Below are 17,463 nucleotides of genomic sequence, written 5' to 3' on the forward strand. Positions count from 1 at the left end.
CATGTTACCTTGATCTCTGCCTCCTGTGCACGCAGGTGTGCAGTGCAAGGGCCCAGTCCGAGTGCACACCTATTCCAGGACTCCCAATACTGCAGGTGGGAAATTGTGGAACCAGATCCAGCCACCTCCCTGCCCCAACCCCACCCCAAGAGCTCCCACTATGTGCTTGGGACACTGGTGTAAAAGTCCACCCCTTGCAGGGCCCTTCTCCACTCCTAGAGATGTCCAGGTTGCTCGGAGCACCCATGGGACCCTGGGCATGCGCACGCACACACACACACACCCCGTCCCACCACCTTCATCCCCAAGACACGCAGGCCAGCTCTGGGCTGCACACTCGCATTATTTTATTTTGCTTTTCCAGTCTGAAGCTACTATTATGGGCGTTTAGTTATACAAATGACACTTACAAAAAATAAAAGACCAAGACACCCAGAGTGAGATGCATGGCAGAGATGAACTGGTAGGGGGGGCTGGCAGGGGCAGGGCTGGGAGCCAGGGGCCTGGGGGTTCCCCATGGGGCTCCCGGTGGAGGGCGACGCCCAGCTTCATCCCACCCCGAGACCCGAGGAGTCCGGTCGGACGGGAGCACCGATCACACCGGGGGTTCTGGCTGAGGCGGCGAGGGGACTCAGCACCACCAGATGGGGACAGAGGCCTAGGCAGGCAGGAAGGAGGGGGCCAGCGAGAGCCTCCTGGGGAGGTAGGGGCAGGTTCTGGACTCAGGGGAGCATCCTGTCCCCCCACAACTAGCAAACAAGGAGAGCACCGACTCCTGGAGATGCTGTTTCAAGACTCCTCCACAAGACCCCTTGAAGATCGCTCGCGGCTACCACGAGACTTGCCTGGGTGCTTCCAGCAATAATTCTTCATTAAAAAAAAAAAAAAATACTGATTTGGTCATTTTCTGCTTCCAGTCAGGCCAGGATGAAAGGAGAGAGAGCAGGGCCCCAGGCCAGAGCAGGATGTGCGGAGGGTGAGCCTGCTTGGTGCAGAGGAGCAAGCAGCAGGCGCTCGCTGGTTGCACCCCCTCCTTCCCGCGGCCTTCCCCAGACACAGGGAAGGTGCACCAGGGGGGGCCCCCGATGGCCCAGTTCCTGGGAAGTGGGGGCAGAGGCTCTCGGGAGGGGGCAGGAGATTCCAGTTACACACCCGCCAGGCACCCAGCCCCCCACTCTTCTTGGCCACTTTGGGAAAATAAGGCTCAGAGTCGTCTGAGGTCAGAAGAAAGGGGTGCCAGCCTCGCCCACAGCAGAGAAGAGAGGACAGAAGGGTCTGAGATCCCTCCGAGGGCCAGGCCCGGGGCAACAGGTAGGGGCACCATTCTTGCTGGGTTTCCAGTTTGAAAGGCAAGGGGCTCGTCACCACGCCGGAGCCCGCCTGGAGAAGAGAGTTATTAGCAGAAGGGTGTGGGCAGGGCGGGGATGGGGCGCTGGGCAGCGGGCTAGTACTCCCAGAGCGTGGCTGGCTCGATGGTCTCAGCGCAGGCCTTCAGGACCCCTGCATGGTCCCCCTTCAGGTAGCGCCCGCCCACCTTGATGGCCACTTTGTTGTAGTCACAGAATTCGAAGAAGAAGTCCACGGGGGTGTCGCTGCTGCTGGTGACCGATGAGTCACTGCCCACTGTCCAGTACTTGCCTGTGGAGTCTGGGGGTGGCGAGACCCATCAGGCCCCAGCCTGGGCCAGCTCCCCACCCCACAATCACGGCTCCAGAGTGGGGTGAGTTCTGTGCTGGGCCCACTCAAGCCTCCCACCCATGCCGGACAGGGGTCTGCACCTCTTCTCCTGACCCAGGGTTGAAGTCCCTTAATTCAGGTGTGTGACCTTCCCTGCCCACCCTTTCCAGAATCCTGTCTCCTTCTGCTCTCCTCCCCTTTCTCTAGCTCGGGGGTTGGGGAGCAGGGAGTCCTCGCTCCTACATGGAGAAGAGGGGAAGGGGACCAGTGGCCACAGGATATCTGTCCCCAGAGCCAAGTCACAAGGCAGCCAGACTGAGCCCCAAAGTGAAACAAAGGGTCTGAGTCCTGTGCCATCACGCTGGCCCCTGCACCCCACTGAAGCCATCCCCCTCAGAACTCACCTTTGATGTTGTAGGCACCATCATTGAACTCCAGCTGGAAGACATCGTAGCTGGAGCGGTTGGCATCCAGGGTGCCCGTGACCTTTCGGCAACCAATGAAGCCATGCTCCCCACGGAACACAATGATGGGACGGTTGATGAGCTTCATGAGGAAAAGCTCCGAATCCCCTGTCCCAGGAAAGGGGAAGGGCAGTGAGCCTCACAGGATGGGACTGAGATGATCGGGGCGTGGCCCACAGAGGGAAAGCAGGGAGCCTGGGGTCACGGGGCATGTCAGCCATGGGAGGCGGGGGTAGGTGCTGGTGAGTGGCTACGAGGTGGGCAGACCCTCCAGAGAACCCGGGACTGGGCTGTGCCCACAGGTGGCTACCTGCTGTCTCCACCGAGGCAGCCAGCTGCCCGTTCTTCTTGGCTGTCACAAACTTGCCATTGGACGCACGCAGTGTGATCCGCCGATCACGCCACTCGATGTCAAAATAGCAGCTGGCGTTCCTGGAGGTGGCAGGACAGGGTCAGGCGGGGCTGCCCCGGGTCCCCGGGCCCCATCCCCCAGGAAGGGCTGGCCTGGGCGGGCGGGGCACTCACTTGGTGGAGGCAGTGGACTGCACGCCCCCCGTGGCCGTCAGCGTCCAGTACTTCCCCGTGTGGGTGCGGAAGGCGCACTTTTTGGTGTCGCGGTCAATCTCGAGCTGGAAAGTCTCCTGGTCGGTCTCCTCGTCTTGATTGGCTGACAGGTCCATACCTGCGGGGAGAGCTTCCCATTGGCACAGGGAGCCCTGCAGCCCCAGATCTGGTGGGCCCATGGGGCTGCCACAGGTGGGGGGTGGGGGCAGCAGCTGCCCAGACCCCCCAGCCTCCACATCAGGGGGCAGGACCCAGGACCCAGGCAGAGGGCCAGGCAAGGACTAAGGCCGGCTATGTCTGCCTCACATCATTTCTCTGATGCTAAATGTTTTCTTCCAACAAACCATCCGCACAAAGATGTTCTAGAACCAACTGGAAGAATCTTAATGTGGCCCGGATTAAATATTAAGGATTAATTATTGTTAATCATATCGTGGTTATTTAAGAAAATGGCCTCATTTTTCAGATATAGACAAATACCTCGAGATGAAATGCCCCAATGTCAGGGATTTGCTTTACTTATTTATTTTTTTAAAGATTTTATTTATTTATTCATGGGAGACACGGAGAGAGACAGAGACACAGGAAGAGGGAGAAGCAGGCTCCATGCAGGGAGCCCAACGGGGGACTCGATCCCAGGACTCCAGGATCACATGCTGGGCTGAAGGCGGTGCTAAACCACTGAGCCACGTGGGCTGCCCGGGATTTGCTTTAAATACAACCAAAAACAAAGAATAAAGGGACAGATGGAGCTAGATGGAGGAATATCGCATCCGGGGGAAACTAACATATCATATCCTTCCTGTTCCTGTGTCTAAGTTAAGAGTAAAATGTAATAGCACGCCTTCCTTTCAGGAAATTTACAAAACTCATAAATGGATAAAAATGAAGTCACACGGGCGCATGGGTGGCTCAGTCAGTAAAGCCTCTGACTTGATTTCAGCTCAGGTCATGGTCTCAGGGTCATGAGATCGAGCCCCAGGTCTCCACGAAGCCTGCTTGAGATTCACTCTCTCGCTCTCCCTCTGCCCCTCCCCTCCCGTGGGCATCCTCTCCCTCTCCCTCTCAAAAAAAAACACAAAAAGGGGCATCCCTGGGTGGCGCAGCGGTTTGGCGCCTGCCTTTGGCCCAGGGCGTGATCCTGGAGACCCGGGATCGAATCCCACATCGGGCTCCTGGTGCATGGAGCCTGCTTCTCCCTCTGCCTGTGTCTCTGCCTCTCTCTCTCTGTGACTATCATAAATAAATAAAAATTTAAAAAAAAAATTTAAAAAAAAAACACAAAGAAACAAAAAAAGGTCACACATACCCCCATGCCCACCGCACCCAGAACACACTGCAAACAGTGGCGAACACACCCTCCTCGCCTTCTCCCAGGCGCACACACACGCCACAGATGTCGATTTACAGAGGATCTAGGCAACATGCTCACGCTCGTTTCCCTATCCCTAAATCATCTGATGAGACCAGAGGGGGCCTCCGTGCTCCCATGCGCTGCTGCCCAGCAGGGCTGATCTCCGTGGCCATTGTCTTGCTATCTGAGTTGCCTCTTCCAGCTAAAACCTGGAAGTAGGATATTTGGTTCCATAGAACAAATTCACATGCCCCAAGCACCTGGGTTCTAAGCACTGCGACAGCAGGGACATCCACCCACTCTGTGGGCTACCTAGACTCCAAGCTCAAAAGTGTGTGTCACCGTTTGGATCTGGACACCTTTAGGAAGATGGGACCAACATGGGGGGGGGGGGGGCAGGTGTCCTTTTGGATGAGCAGATGGAGGATGGGAGATGGGGGATCGTCGGTTCCCCACCCGGAACCCACCCATCACCCAGTGGAGGACCTGAGGGCATGAGCCTGTCTTAACCCCCTTCAGCACCAGGGTATGGGGACCTTCACCTCCACGAAAAGGGAGACTGAGGCACAGAGATGGTGTGTCCTTGTCCAAGGTCACCCAGAGAGGTCCCCTGGTGAGCCTCAGGAGGGGAAGTGGGCAAACCCAGGCCTCCCGCCATGCCCTCTTTATGGACTGGCAGACCCAGGGCCCTGAGCCAGATCCTCCTGGAAGCCCTCGGGCTCAGGCCTCCAGGCCCCCTGGGGGCCCTTCCGCCTGATGTCCGCTGACTTACTGGGAGGCGAGGTGGGTAGTGAGCCACACCCACCCACACACCCACAGCGCAGCACTGGGCGAGCATGAGGGTCAACGGGGACTGGGCCCCTGGGCAGCCGAGCCACCAAGAATGGGACCATCCTGAGGCCACTCTGGGGAGCACAACTTGGGGCCGGAGTCACCAAAAGCTGGTGCACATGCCCCATCCTCACTGCTACAGGGACCCACACCGTGAGCCAGCCCACCCCGGCCGCAGGCATCACCTGCCCAACGTGCGGTGCGCCCGTGCATCGGCCATGAGGAAGGGCCCTTCGGGGTACACTCCAGCAGCAGACAGGATGGGGATAGCCAGAGAGAGGGGCCAAAGGGGGGGGAAGGGACCTGGATTACAGGTCCCATCTCCAGCCTCACTCACTCTGCTGGTTCAAAGGGCTGGTCTGAATACAGCCCCTCCCCAGCTGGGGGTAAAGTAGGGGGTCGGGAGGCTCCTTCTCAGGGAGACTGAGGGGGGGCAGCCCCATGCTCGGAGCATGGAATCCGTACTGACTTCCTCTTCCTCTTCCCCCAGAGGAAAAGGAGGCCACGCCCAGGGCCACACAGCCGCCACCATCTGCTCAGCCACTCAGCCGCTCAGCCGCTCAGACCCCATCAGCTGCCCCCGTCAGACCTGGAAGTCTGATGGAGAGGCCTTGGCCAGCTAGGGAGCCACCCAAAGTGGACACCAGGCACCCTCGTCAAAAGGGTCTCCGTTCTGCCAGGAGGTTGGGAGGATTCAGGGGCGTGGTGCCAAGCTGACACCAGGTCTTCCATTCTCAACAGGAAGGGGTGCAGGGGGGAGTGTTTCCCCAACATCCAGAGGGGCCCCTCCTGGCTCCAAGGCCCTGCCCAGACGGGGAAAGGCCCCACTTGGCCTTGGAATCTCTAATTAGAGCTTGGTTACTATGGGAACAGGGTTTTCTTTGGGATTTTTCTTTTCATCAACAGCAGCAGCAGCACTGAGTCACGGGCTGGTGGTAGGAGCGCTGGGGAGGCAGATGCGGGGGCTCAGCACATCTCCTGCCTCCCCCCCTCCACCGCCCTGCCTGTCCCTCTGCCTCATGGCTTTTCCTGTCGCCAGGCTGAGTCATTCCCTATGGTGGCTCAAAGAGGGCACTCCATCCCCCTCAGCCTTAGCAGTTCCCAAATTCCCCTTGATTGTCCAAAAGAGGTGTTCCCCACCACCCCTTTAGTTTAGGGGAAGGGGCCTGGAAGCTTCTGTGGCCCCACTTCCCTTCCCCTCTTTCTACTACCAGACCACTTCAGATCCCTTCTCCTCCTTGCATAGGAATTAGGGACTGAATTACCTCAAATGCCCTGCCTCTTCGGGAGAGCTCTTACACATCCTGCAAAGTCCAGCCTGACCAGCCCTTTCTCAGCCAGCCAGCCAGCCTCGCCTTTGAGTCCCTCTGAGTGGCTGGGAAAGGGCATTTCTTGAGCCTGGAGCCCTAGGACACAGCTGGCCAGATGCAAGGAGGCTGTGAAGCCAAGTGGGAAATGTGGTGAGGTGCGGTCCAGCATGGCTAGAGCCCGAGCAGGTGAGACTTCCAAGGAGCATAGCAGGACACCCAACCTGGGTGTGAAGTGCTGCTCACCCAGCAACCCTGCCAACCTTCATCCCTGCCCAAGCCAGGTCTTCACTTGTGAAGTGGTCACAGCTACAGCATTTCTGAGGACCTGGGATGAATGTATACGACCTGCCTGTCACATCAGTCCTCAGGTGTCAGGACCCCACTCCCTGGTGGCTGAGATGCCTCCTCCCAGAAACAAACCCTCGCTTAAAGAACTAGCCAGGGCAGCCCTGGGCCAGCCCTTTACAGATGGGGAAACTGAGGCCAAGGAGCAGGTTGCAGCTTCAGCAGGGAGCACCCCACCCTCACCAGACCAGGCCTGTGCAAGCCTGTGGGCATGATTCACATCCCCCCAGCCAGCTAAGCCCAGGATCCTCCTCCTTCCTGGCTGGCTTTTCCCAACATGTGTCAGAAGCACAGACACCGCCTCCTTTGCCACGCAGGCCTGTCCAAAATGGCCTCTGAGACACGCCCCCCACCCCAAAGCGGCTCCAGGTCTTCTGGTTTCCTTCCATCCCACCAGGAAGCCTTGGGGTCAGCTAAGATGAAAACAAGATGAGGACCCCAAGATCTGAGGCCAAAAGAGCCCCCCTCTCAGCCCCCAAAGACCCCTCCCCCTGTTCTTTACACCTTTAAACTCAAAGATGAGCCAACATTTCTGACCCATTTCCAGCTGCCCCCACCCCATCAGCCTGAATCACACCATGACTCTCCCAGCAAGCTTTAATAAAGAGGAGAGGGCATCTGCCCAGACTCGCTCTGCTCCTCCTGGCCCCAAGGGCTAGGGCCAGGGTCACCTGCTCCTCCACATCTTCCCCAAGGAAGGCACTGGATGCCGCCAGCAGGCCTGCATCATGCCTGCCTTGGTGAGTATCCATCACGGATCTGGTGGCCCCACTGGCTGTTCCAGTCCCACCTACCAACCTCACAAGCTTTTTCTTATCCATACTGGGCTCTCTGCTCCTTCCTGCCTCAGGGCCTTTGCATAAGCTGCGCCTTTTGCCTGCAACACTGTTCCACAGGCCTGATACAAGCTGCCTTGCATTCATCTTCCAGGTCAGCTTGCAGGTCCTCTTCAGAAGTCGCTCCCCCACACCTGCTGCTCCCCCCCCAGTCTAATCTGGAATCCTGATGTACTTTCCAGACCCCCCCAGGCCTCTGCTCGACACCTCTGGAATGCTGATCATGTCAAGATCATCAGCTACAACAGGGAAGGGTCCAGGCACAAATACTCATTTGTTCACCAATGAACATGTCTCACCTGGTAGGGGCTCAATGTTTGCTGAACAGGTGAGGAATCCTGCCCCACCAACACTGTGTGAGACCAGAAAGGAGAGGCCCACCCACTGTGCCCTGGAGGTTGGGAGGTATGGCGGGAATGGTTCAGAAAAGAGCCTATTCTGTAGTCAAACAGACTCAGTTCTGCACGTTGCTTACTTGCTGTGTGACCTTGGGCAAAGGCTTCACCCTCTCTGGGCCAAACCGGCTCATCCGTACAACTGAAATAATACCGCCCAAATCAATCAGGAAGCTCAGGCACAAGACATGGCCATTACCCCACCCAGCCTCCACCCCCTCCAGGCTGCAAGCTCCTCTACTCGGTCCCAGCCCAGAGTCAGGAGGGTGGCCATCAGGATAAAGACAAAACCAGAAGGAGGGCACTGAGCGAGCGACCATCCAGCCATCTCCAGAGGCTGGAGTCCAACTTGCCACTCAGCAGAGCAAGACCCCCACACAGGTCCCTCCAGTGAGATCTCTGGCTGCAAAGAATCAACCGTCTTCCTTGCCAAAGGAGGGACGAGGGTGCCAGAAGGAAGGGAAACTACCCAGGGGGAGAATCTAAGAAGGAAAAGTGGGGGGGCTCATTTCTGGCGCGCAGGCGGGTAGGAAATGGCCAGGCCAGCGGGAGGCCCGGGAAAGGACGAATCGAGTTTCAGCCAATTGTTCCAGGCGGGACACTTGGGGATGGGTTCATCCGAGGGTAGGGGCTTCCCGAGGGACCCGGGCTGGGGTCTCTGGGCTCACCCTAAGTCCGCCCTCCCGATGGCCGCAGAGCTGAGCGCACCAGAGCGGAGCCGTGCGGCGGGCGCAGGGCGGGGTGCCTGGCAGGGTGCCATCCGCGCCACGCCGTCCCGGGACCGGGGCGCGAGGAGGGAGGCCGCCTCCAGGAGAAGCTCGGGACCGGGGCACTGGTCGGGGAACTGCGCGGGGGGTCCTCAGGAGGGGCACCCGCAGAAAACCGATCCCCTCCCCCGCCCGCCCGCATCTGGTTTTCCCATCTGCAGAGACCGAGCAGGACAAAGGGGGCGAGGGAGGGCCCTCTGGAGAAGCCCGCCCCCCTGCTCACAAAGGCCGCGGCCTCGAGCGCCGGGCAGACGCGGGAGGAGGGGCTGGGGGGAAGGGCAGACACTCGGGGTGCACCCCCTAGCAGAGGCCGACCCCTCGGGGCTACACGTGGGGGTGGAGAAAGGCCCGGAGGGCTGGAAGGTGGAAGCGCACCCCGCGGCGATCAAAGGTTCCCCCCATCCCGCCGGCGCTGGGAGGACCCTGGGGGTGGGGGTGCTCCCAGCGCGCGTAGCGACCCTCTCCTCTGCGGGTGAGCTAAAGACCCGCTGACTAGGGGAGGGGTACAAGGAAAGGGGGGAGGGGCGTTCCCCCCTTCCCCAGGGCTGGGCCGGGGAATCAGCTGGATCAGCGCTCTTGGGGAGTCCCAAAGGGGGGGGCTGTGGGGGTTCGGAGGGTAGCACATAGGGCGGCACCTACGCGAGGCCCAGGGAGCCGCAACCCCAGCGCTGGGTGGGGGTGTGCAGCGGCGCCCAAGGATGGGCAAGGCCCCACCCCTCGACCCCTCCTCCCAGCCCGAGCGCACGTCCCGCGACCAGGCGGGGTGGCCGGCGCGCCCAGCGGGGGCGCACCGGGCGTCGCTAGGGATTGTAGCGGCGCCGCGGGCGAGAAAGGGCGGGAGGCTGGAGGTACGGGGGTGGGGTGCGCTTTGTGCAAGGCCCGGGAGAGGAGGGGGCGGCGTCCCCACTCACCCTGGCGCGTGGACACGTTCCTCTCGTTGGCCGCCTGCAGCACGACCTGGGCGCAGCTCTGCTCCAGCGCGAAGAGCTCGTCCTTGCCCACCTTGGTGGCCTTGCCCGCCTTGAGCGTGCCGCTGGGCCCCGACGGCGCCAGGTAGCGGCCTTCGCAGTCGCGGAAGGCCACCTTGCCCGAGCGGAACTCGAGGGTGTAGCCGGTGGCGGGCTCGGGGCGCGCCACGAGGCGCCCGTCGTGGCGCAGGAAGCGGTGGTCGGCGGTCTGCACGCTGTAGCGCTGGTCCTGGAAGGCCAGCGTGATGAGCGAGTCGACGCCCCAGGGCACGTCGCGGTCCACGGCGATCTCGTCCGCTGGCCGCGCGCTCAGGTGCGCGTAGCGCTTGCGGGTCAGGCTGTAGATGTTGACCTGCGGGTGCATGGCGATGTGCACGCTCCACTTCTCAGCCGGCGACACGGTCTGCGCGAAGCACGACAGGCGGTCCTCTGTGCCGCCGAAGTAGCGCCGGTGCGCCTCGGACTGCAGCGACCAGCGGCCGTCGTCGTGCGCCACGATGAGAAAGCGGCAGTCTGGGCCGGGCACCTCGCGCTCGCAGGTCACGTTGCCGTCCTTGTCCGCCGCCAGGTAGCGGCCCAGGTGGCTGCGCAGGCACACGGCCGCGCTGCCCGCCTCGTCGGGAGGCTGCTCCAGCGTCCAGATCTGCTTCTTTTTCAGGCTGCTGGCCGACGCGTTCACCTTGAACCCGAACGCCTCGGCCGTCAGGTACTTGTTGCCGCAGTTGATGAGGCCGAACTGGATCTGCACGGCCTCGGCGGTGCCGTTGGCGGTCATGGTGGCGGCGGGAGGCGGGCGGGAGGGCCCCGGCGCGGCCCGGGAGGTCGGTGGCGGGTCCCCGCGGCGGCGCCCGGCTCCTTTGTTCGCGACCGCAGCCCGGCGCGCACCCTCCGCAGCGCTCCACAAAGCCGGCCCGCGGCGCACGAGCCCCTTTCTAGGCGGGGTGACGTCAGCGCCGCGAGGCCCCGCCCCCGCCCCGCCCCGGGGCTCGGCGGGGGAGGGGGCGCGGGAAGCTCGCGGCGCCGGCACCGAGGGGCGCGGGTGGCGGTTCCGCCCTCGGCGTCCCCCCGCTTCCGCGCCGCCGGCCTCCGCGGCGCCCTCAGCTCGCGCCGCCGCCCGCGCCCCCGGGTGCCAGGGCCCCACCGCAGCCCGGGACCCCTCGGGGCACCTCTCATCCTGAGCCCCTATAGGGGGGAAGAAGGGCGAGTCGGGTTTGAGGTTGTGACGGACACCGCGAAGACCACAGAACACATCAGTGCTGGGTGGAGGCGGTCCGGAGGCTGCTTGGAGGAGGTGGCCTTCAAGCAGAGCGTTTAAAGGAGGGAGACCCCCCACTCGCACCCCAAGGGGCCTGCGGGCCAGAGGGGTCCAGGCAGGCCAGAAGAGCTGGGGGAGGGGCCTGCAGACCCCAACTCACCCAACTCAGGCCTTGCAAAACATTTCCCTGAAGGCCACCCAGACACCTCCCTGTGGCCCAAGTACCCAGCCCTTGCTGGCCCAAAATAGTTCTAGGAGGTCGGCAGAGATGAGTGACTACTGTTCCCATTCTGGGGATGCAGAAGCCTCAGGGTTCTGGTCTTCCAGGCAGTGGGGTAGGCAGTGCAGGGTTTTTATGTTGTTTTGTAAGATTTTATTTATTTATTTTATTTATTTGAGAGAGAGGGAACATGCACAATCAGGGCGAGGGGAGCAGAGAGGAGAAACAGCCTCCACACTCAGTGGACCCATCCCAGGACCCCAGATCATGACCTGAGCTAAGGCAGTGGCTGAAGGACTGAGCCCCCAGGCGCTCTGGCAGGGCAGGGTTAGCAGACCCTTTTACTGGGCTAATCAGAGGTGGGACCAGCCCTGGCCTGACAGCCTGAAGGGCAGGGTCCAGGTCACAGCTCCAGGACTAGGGCGCCCCTTACTTTATACCCTCAGGTTCCTACTTCATAGGTCGCTGAGCTGGGCACACTGGAAAACGTTTGGAAGGTAGAAGCCCTCCTTCAGGACCCCAACTGTTTACACTCCTCCCTCAAAGGGGGCATTCCCTGCAGACACCCACCCCCTGCCTTCTCCTCCCCCTTCTAGGAACACTTCCTTTTCCTAAGGCCAGGACTTTTGCTGGGACATTCCCCACATGCCAAGCAAGCCCCTGGAATGCCAGCATGACCACAAGCTGCCCACAAGGTCTTGGGGCCAGAGGCAAAGAGCACTGAACTAGCTCCCCAGCTGGTTGGTCTGGGCCTTGTCTTCCTCCAGGCAAACCCCTCCAGGGATTTCTTTATCTTCCAGTGGAAGATGGTGTCACCTCACCATCGTGGCTCAAATGGGTTTACCGGCAGGGCCTGGAACCTGAGGCAGGCAGTGGCCATAGTCTTCCCTCCCACAAAACCCATCCCTCAAGAGCCAGAACATCAAGAGTTTCTCATTTTGATGTTACCTATTAGGCTTGAAACCCAGGATCTCACCAGCTGTGTGACCGACCTTAAGCAAGTTAACCTCTCTGAGCCTCAGTTTCTGTTTTGTAGAAGAGCTACAAATCCCCCATCTCAGGAGAGTCTGAGAGTCCCTGGGGACGTGGAGCTCAGGCATTGACTGTCTACCCTGAGGACCCACTCCAGTCCCCAGAAGCCTTGCAACTAATTAGAAAGACCCCAAACCTCCGGCCAACTTCCAAGGCTCAGAGAAGAGGCGGATGAATAGCTGTAGGCATTTCCAGAAGGCTGTGGGGTGCTTGCTCTGGCAGGAGCATGCTGAGACCCGCCTACTGGGATCAGGGCCGGGCCACGTGCTCCCTCCAGCCTGTAGCTCCCCACTCTGGCCCCAGGAGGCCAGAAAAGGGGCTGGGGTTGAGGGCTCCTGCCTCTCTATCCCGCCAGGGGTGGGAGTGGGTCTGGACCTTCCCAGGGGATGCTTTTGAGGGATAGAAAGACCAGCAGGTCTAGATGGGTTTGGTGGCGGCCTGAGTTCAAATGCACATAATCTGGCTCTCGGCTTTCCATCTCTAAAAGGGACATGGTGGCAGCACCTGCCCTAGAAGAGTTGCCGAGAGGACAGCAGAAACTATAGTTGATGACTGTATAGATCAAGCGCCTAGAAAACAATGCCTGGCATGTGGTCAGTGCTCAACAAACAATGGCTGTTTTGGGACACCTGGGTGGCTCAGTGGTTAGGCGTCTGCCTTTGGCTTGGGGCATGATCCCAGGGTCCTGGGATCAAGTCCCACATTGGGCTCCTCACAGGGAGCCTACTTCTCTCTCTGCCTATGTCTCTGCCTCTCTCTGTGTGTCTCTCATGAATAAATAAATAAATTAAATTAAACTAAATTAAATAATAATAATTTATTTATTTATAATTATGAAATCTGGGTGCCTGGTTAAGACGGTTAAGTAGCTGTCATCAGCTCAGGTCATGATCTCAGGGTCCTGGGATCAAGTCCCACAGAGTCCCACTCTGTCCCTACAGAGTAGGGAGCCTGCTTCTCCCTCGCCCTCTGCCAGCTACTTCCCCTGGTTGTGCTCTCTTTTTCTCTCTGTCAAATAAATAAATAAAATCTCAAAAAAAAAAAAAAAAAAAAAGAAGGAATCTCAACACCCAGTGTGGGGCTTGAACTCATGACCTTGAGATCAAGAGTCACATGCCTTTCTGACTCAGCCAGCCAGTGCCCTGGAAGCTTCTTGGCTTAAAATACATATATTATTATAGCTAATTATGGTTGTGAAGCCCATAAAGGAGCAAAATCTCAGGCAGGTTTAGCAAAAGAGCATTTTCAAAAGTCGCCCGCTGCTCTGTATCCATGCTGCGTTCCCCGTGCTGGCCTTCCCCATGTCTCAGTTACACTGGGCACCACTATGTCCAGCACGGTCACACGGTGCTGTCTGCAGACCCCGCCTCAGGTCCCTCTGGGGAAGGACAGGAACACGGTCGCTGTGTCCGCAGGCCCCACGGGAGCCCAGGCGCCACCTGAGCTGCCCTGGAAGGAGGGCATGGCATGGGGAGAACGGAGGTGCTTGGCGGGAACTAGACCTGAGCTGCTCTTGGGCTGGTCACCTGTGCCATGTGCCTGATCTGGGAAGGGAAATGAGGCCACTGAGAAGGGCTGCCCAGCTGACCCCAAACCCAGTTCCCCAAGTGAGGATCCTGAGCCACAGAGACCCAGACCTCTTCCCAGCAAAGCAGCACCCACCACCAATGAGCAAGGGCTTCCTGAGACAAAATCCCAACGTGCACCCAGCACAGAAGTCAAGGAGTGGATGGTGGAGTCCCTTAGGTCCTGGCTCTGACACACACTTGCCATGGAACCTTCAGTGAATTACTTCACTCTGGTGCCTCAGTTTCCTTGCCTATCAGATGGGAATAATAGTATCAGCAGAATTTCTCAGGAAAATGCAACGATAGGTATAATACTGGCACAGTGTCCTGTAAAAACAACAATAAAATATCCTTACCTGTCGGAAGCACTCCCAGAAATTCTGCCCATGAAATGGCAGAAATGCCTGGGATTTGCCTTAAAATATTCCAGACAGGGTGATGGATATGTGGGGTTCCCTACATGATCATCTCTACTTTAATAAATATTTGGACATATCCATAGAAAAAGGTTTCAGAGGGATGCCTGGGTGTCTCAGCGGTTGAGTGCCTGCCTTCAGCCCAGGGCGTGATCCTGGAATCCCGGATCAAGTCCCACATCGGGTTCCCTGCATGGAACCTGTTTCTCTCTCTCTGCCTATGTCTCTGCCCCCCCCCCCCCCCGCGCCGTGTGTGTCTCTCATGAATAAATAAATAAAATCTTAAAAAAAAAAAAAGAAAAAGGTTTCAGAAAAACATACCAAGAATAAAAATAAAATATAAAAAACCCAACCCCCCTCCAAAAAAATGGTAGGGGAGGGGTGTGTAGATGGAATGTGATTTCTGTGCCAGCAGGGGACAGCACAGACAGGTGCACTATACTTGAATGTTTTTTATGTATGTGTGAAGTTTTTCATGACAATAATAAAACCTGGGAGACATTGTACAGCCCTCTGTTCACCTGTGCCGAGTTCTGTGTGAGTGTGCTGCCCATGGTGTTCCAACCTCTTCCCACCAGACCTCTCTCTCTATGATGATTTGGAAATGTATTAAGTAGACAGAGGTGGAGAGATGATAGATGATAGATGATTAGATAGATAGATAGATAGATAGATAGATAGATAGATAGATAGATAGATAATGAATGGATGGATAGATGATAGGTAGGCAGAAAGATGGATAGATAGATGATAGGTTGATAAATGATGGATGGATAGTGGGCAGATGGATGGATGGATAGATTGATAGATGATAGAAAGAAAAATGGATGATAGATGAGAGTTTGAAAAGAGTAGATGAATAGATAGGTAGATAAATATGTGGATAGATGGTGGATGGATAGATAGATGATAGTGAATGGATGGATTGATGGATGGATGGTGGATGGGTGGATAGATTGATAGATGATAGAAAGATGGAGTAGATGATAGGTTGTTAGATGATAGATGGATAATAGGTAGATAAATAGATGGATAGATCGATGATGGGTGGATGGATAGGTAGATAAATAGTAAGTTAATAGATGATTGATAGATAGATAGATAGATAGATAGATAGATAGATAGATAGATAGATAGATAGAAGATATTGTAGGTATTTAGATACAAGAATGCACAGCTTTATTTCTGAGGGTTTTGTTTATATATTTGGCTTGACTTTGGCTTCTTTCTCTGCATCTTGCTTCTATCCCTTGGTGGCTCTTCCCAGTGAGCCCTCCCAGTCACCAGGGCTGCCTGTACCGCTCCCTGCACCAGGGCAGATAGTAAGTCATGAAATTCCTACCCAGCTGACACTTCCAGTTCAATTTGGGGAATGATGGCCTAGACCAGCAGCAGGCTCATCTCTACCGCTTCCTGAGCTGAGCCACACTAGCTAGGGCGTCTTTTTTTTTTTTAATTGTTTCTTTATATATATTTTTGTTTGTTTGTTTGTTTGTTTTTAATTTATTTTTTATTGGTGTTCAATTTACCAACATACAGAATAACCCCCAGTGCCCATCACCCATTCACTCCCACCCCCTGCCCTCCTCCCCTTCCACCACCCCTAGTTTGTTTCCCAGAGTTAGCAGTCTTTACGTTCTGTCTCCCTTTCTGATATTTCCCACACATTTCTTCTCCCTTCCCTTATATTCCCTTTCACTATTATTTATGTTCCCCAAATGAAGGAGAACATATAATGTTTGTCCTTCTCCGATTGACTTACTTCACTCAGCATAATACCCTCTATATATATTTTTTTTTAAGATTTTATTTATTTATTCATGAGAGAAGCAGAGACATAAGCAGAGGGAGAAGCAGGCTCCCTGCAGGGAGCCCGATCCCAGAACTCCAGGATCATGCCCTGAACCAAAGGCAGACGCTCAACCACTGAGCCACCCAGGCATCCCTAGCCAGGGCCTCCAACTCCTCGGGCTCCCCATGAGTCCTCCTGGCAGGAATCTTCCCAGCCCAAGAGTTGGGCGCCAGCTTGACCAGCCCTTGGGGACCCTCTCCCTGGGCTCAGCCCTTAAGGGGCACAGAGTCCGTCTGGTGGGAAAGGCAGGCATTAATTCTCATAGGAGCTCCAGGCGTTGTGCTGAGAGCTTTATCTGCTTTAACCCTCCAACAAGCTGCGTGTCCTCCCCATTTCACAGATAAACTAAAGGAACACACCGGAGAGAAGGCAGATTGGTGGCTGCAGGCGAATGGGGAAGAACTGCTTGATGGGTACAGTGTTCTTTTTGGGGTGCGAGAAATTCCTACCTCCAGAGAAATGTACCTGTGGAGGTGCTGGCGAATACAGTAAATGTTACAGAAGTTTATACTTTTATTTTATTTTATTTATTCATGAGAGACACAGAGAGAGAGAGAGGGAGAGACACAGGCAGAGGGAGAAGCAGGCTCCATGCAGGGAGCCCGATGTAGGATTTGATCCTGGGTCTCCAGGATCACGCCCTGGGCTGAAGGCAGCGCCAAACCGCTGAGCCACCGGGGCTGCCCAAAGTTTATACTTTAAAGTAGTAAGCTGGATGTTATAGGAATTTTATCTCAATTAAGAAAAAAAAACCATTAACCTTAAGGGAAAAATTTAAAAAACACAAGCAAATCACACAGCTAAGTGTGATAGTATCAGGACATGAACCCAAGCCCTAGACTGTTGACTTCCAACTCACAGCCCAGGCCAGCTGGCACGGGGCTCCTCCTGGCCCCTCCCTCCCAGGCAGCTACAGCCTCAGCCTCCCAGCCTCCAGCCTCCTCAAAACTACCCCCACCCCAAGGCTCCCCCTTCACATCCAGCTTGGCAGCCTCACACCCTCCCAGTGAGATGCCGGAGACCTCACACTCTACCTGCCCAGGGCTCTACTTCTCTTGACTGTCACGGAAAGTCCAGGGCTTGCCCCCCTTTATACCCCACCCTCCACCCACTGGGGTATTCTTGGCCTGATTACAGATCCTATGAAGCTTTGGTTCCTCTTCTGCGAAAGGACAGGGCCATGAAGACGTCCTGGGAGCCCCATACCAGCAGCCCTGAGAGCTGTGTGGTGGGGGCTGGGCTTCCCTTCCCTCAGAAGCAGGGAAACAGGACCCAGAAATGCATAAAGGCCAGAAGTGCTGTCCATGCTATAGACGCGCAGATGTCCACAGCTCAGCCCACCATAAATGACCTGCCTGGAGCTGGAGCCTATGAATGGCATCTGTTGTTCTGCTGTCACTGGGGCCCCCTCGATAGGCAGCCTGGTACGGCCTGTGTCCCTCCAGGGTGTCCTGTAAGTGGGAGGGAGTGATTCCAGGGTGGGTCTCCAGGACAGCTGTGCCACCCAGGGCCACAGGCTACACCCTAGCACTGTCAGGACATGGCTGAGGAGAGTACAATGAGGCCATCGCCCCGTCACCCCACCTCTACAAACACCCCTGCTGATCTC

General features: G+C 57.0%; 1 protein-coding gene across 1 annotated transcript; it reads right to left on the reverse strand.

Moving 5' to 3' along the window:
* Positions 1 to 325: 325 nt before the first annotated feature.
* On the reverse strand, positions 326 to 10,383 carry FSCN1 (fascin actin-bundling protein 1). The gene is made up of 5 exons (XM_038539555.1): positions 9,455 to 10,383; positions 2,667 to 2,823; positions 2,452 to 2,573; positions 2,082 to 2,249; positions 326 to 1,647 (listed from the first exon to the last, which is right to left on the reverse strand). Exons 1-5 carry the CDS (start codon positions 10,284 to 10,286, stop codon positions 1,445 to 1,447), a joined length of 1,482 nt encoding a protein of 493 aa, XP_038395483.1. The 5' UTR covers positions 10,287 to 10,383; the 3' UTR covers positions 326 to 1,444.
* Between the last annotated feature and the right edge of the window lie 7,080 nt (positions 10,384 to 17,463).

Source organism: Canis lupus, chromosome 6 (genome assembly GCF_011100685.1).
Source record: "Canis lupus familiaris isolate Mischka breed German Shepherd chromosome 6, alternate assembly UU_Cfam_GSD_1.0, whole genome shotgun sequence".
In the NCBI taxonomy this organism is placed as follows: domain Eukaryota; kingdom Metazoa; phylum Chordata; class Mammalia; order Carnivora; family Canidae; genus Canis; species Canis lupus.

Excerpts from the sequence above, each read along its gene's own strand:
- FSCN1 (XM_038539555.1), bottom strand. The coding sequence starts at position 10,286 with ATGACCGCCAACGGCACCGCCGAGGCCGTGCAGATCCAGTTCGGCCTC. Across the intron at positions 2,250-2,451 it reads TGCCTCGGTGGAGACAGCAG|GGGATTCGGAGCTTTTCCTC; the intron begins GTAGCCACCTGT and ends TTCCTGGGACAG. Across the intron at positions 1,648-2,081 it reads TGGTGCCTACAACATCAAAG|ACTCCACAGGCAAGTACTGG; the intron begins GTGAGTTCTGAG and ends CGCCACCCCCAG.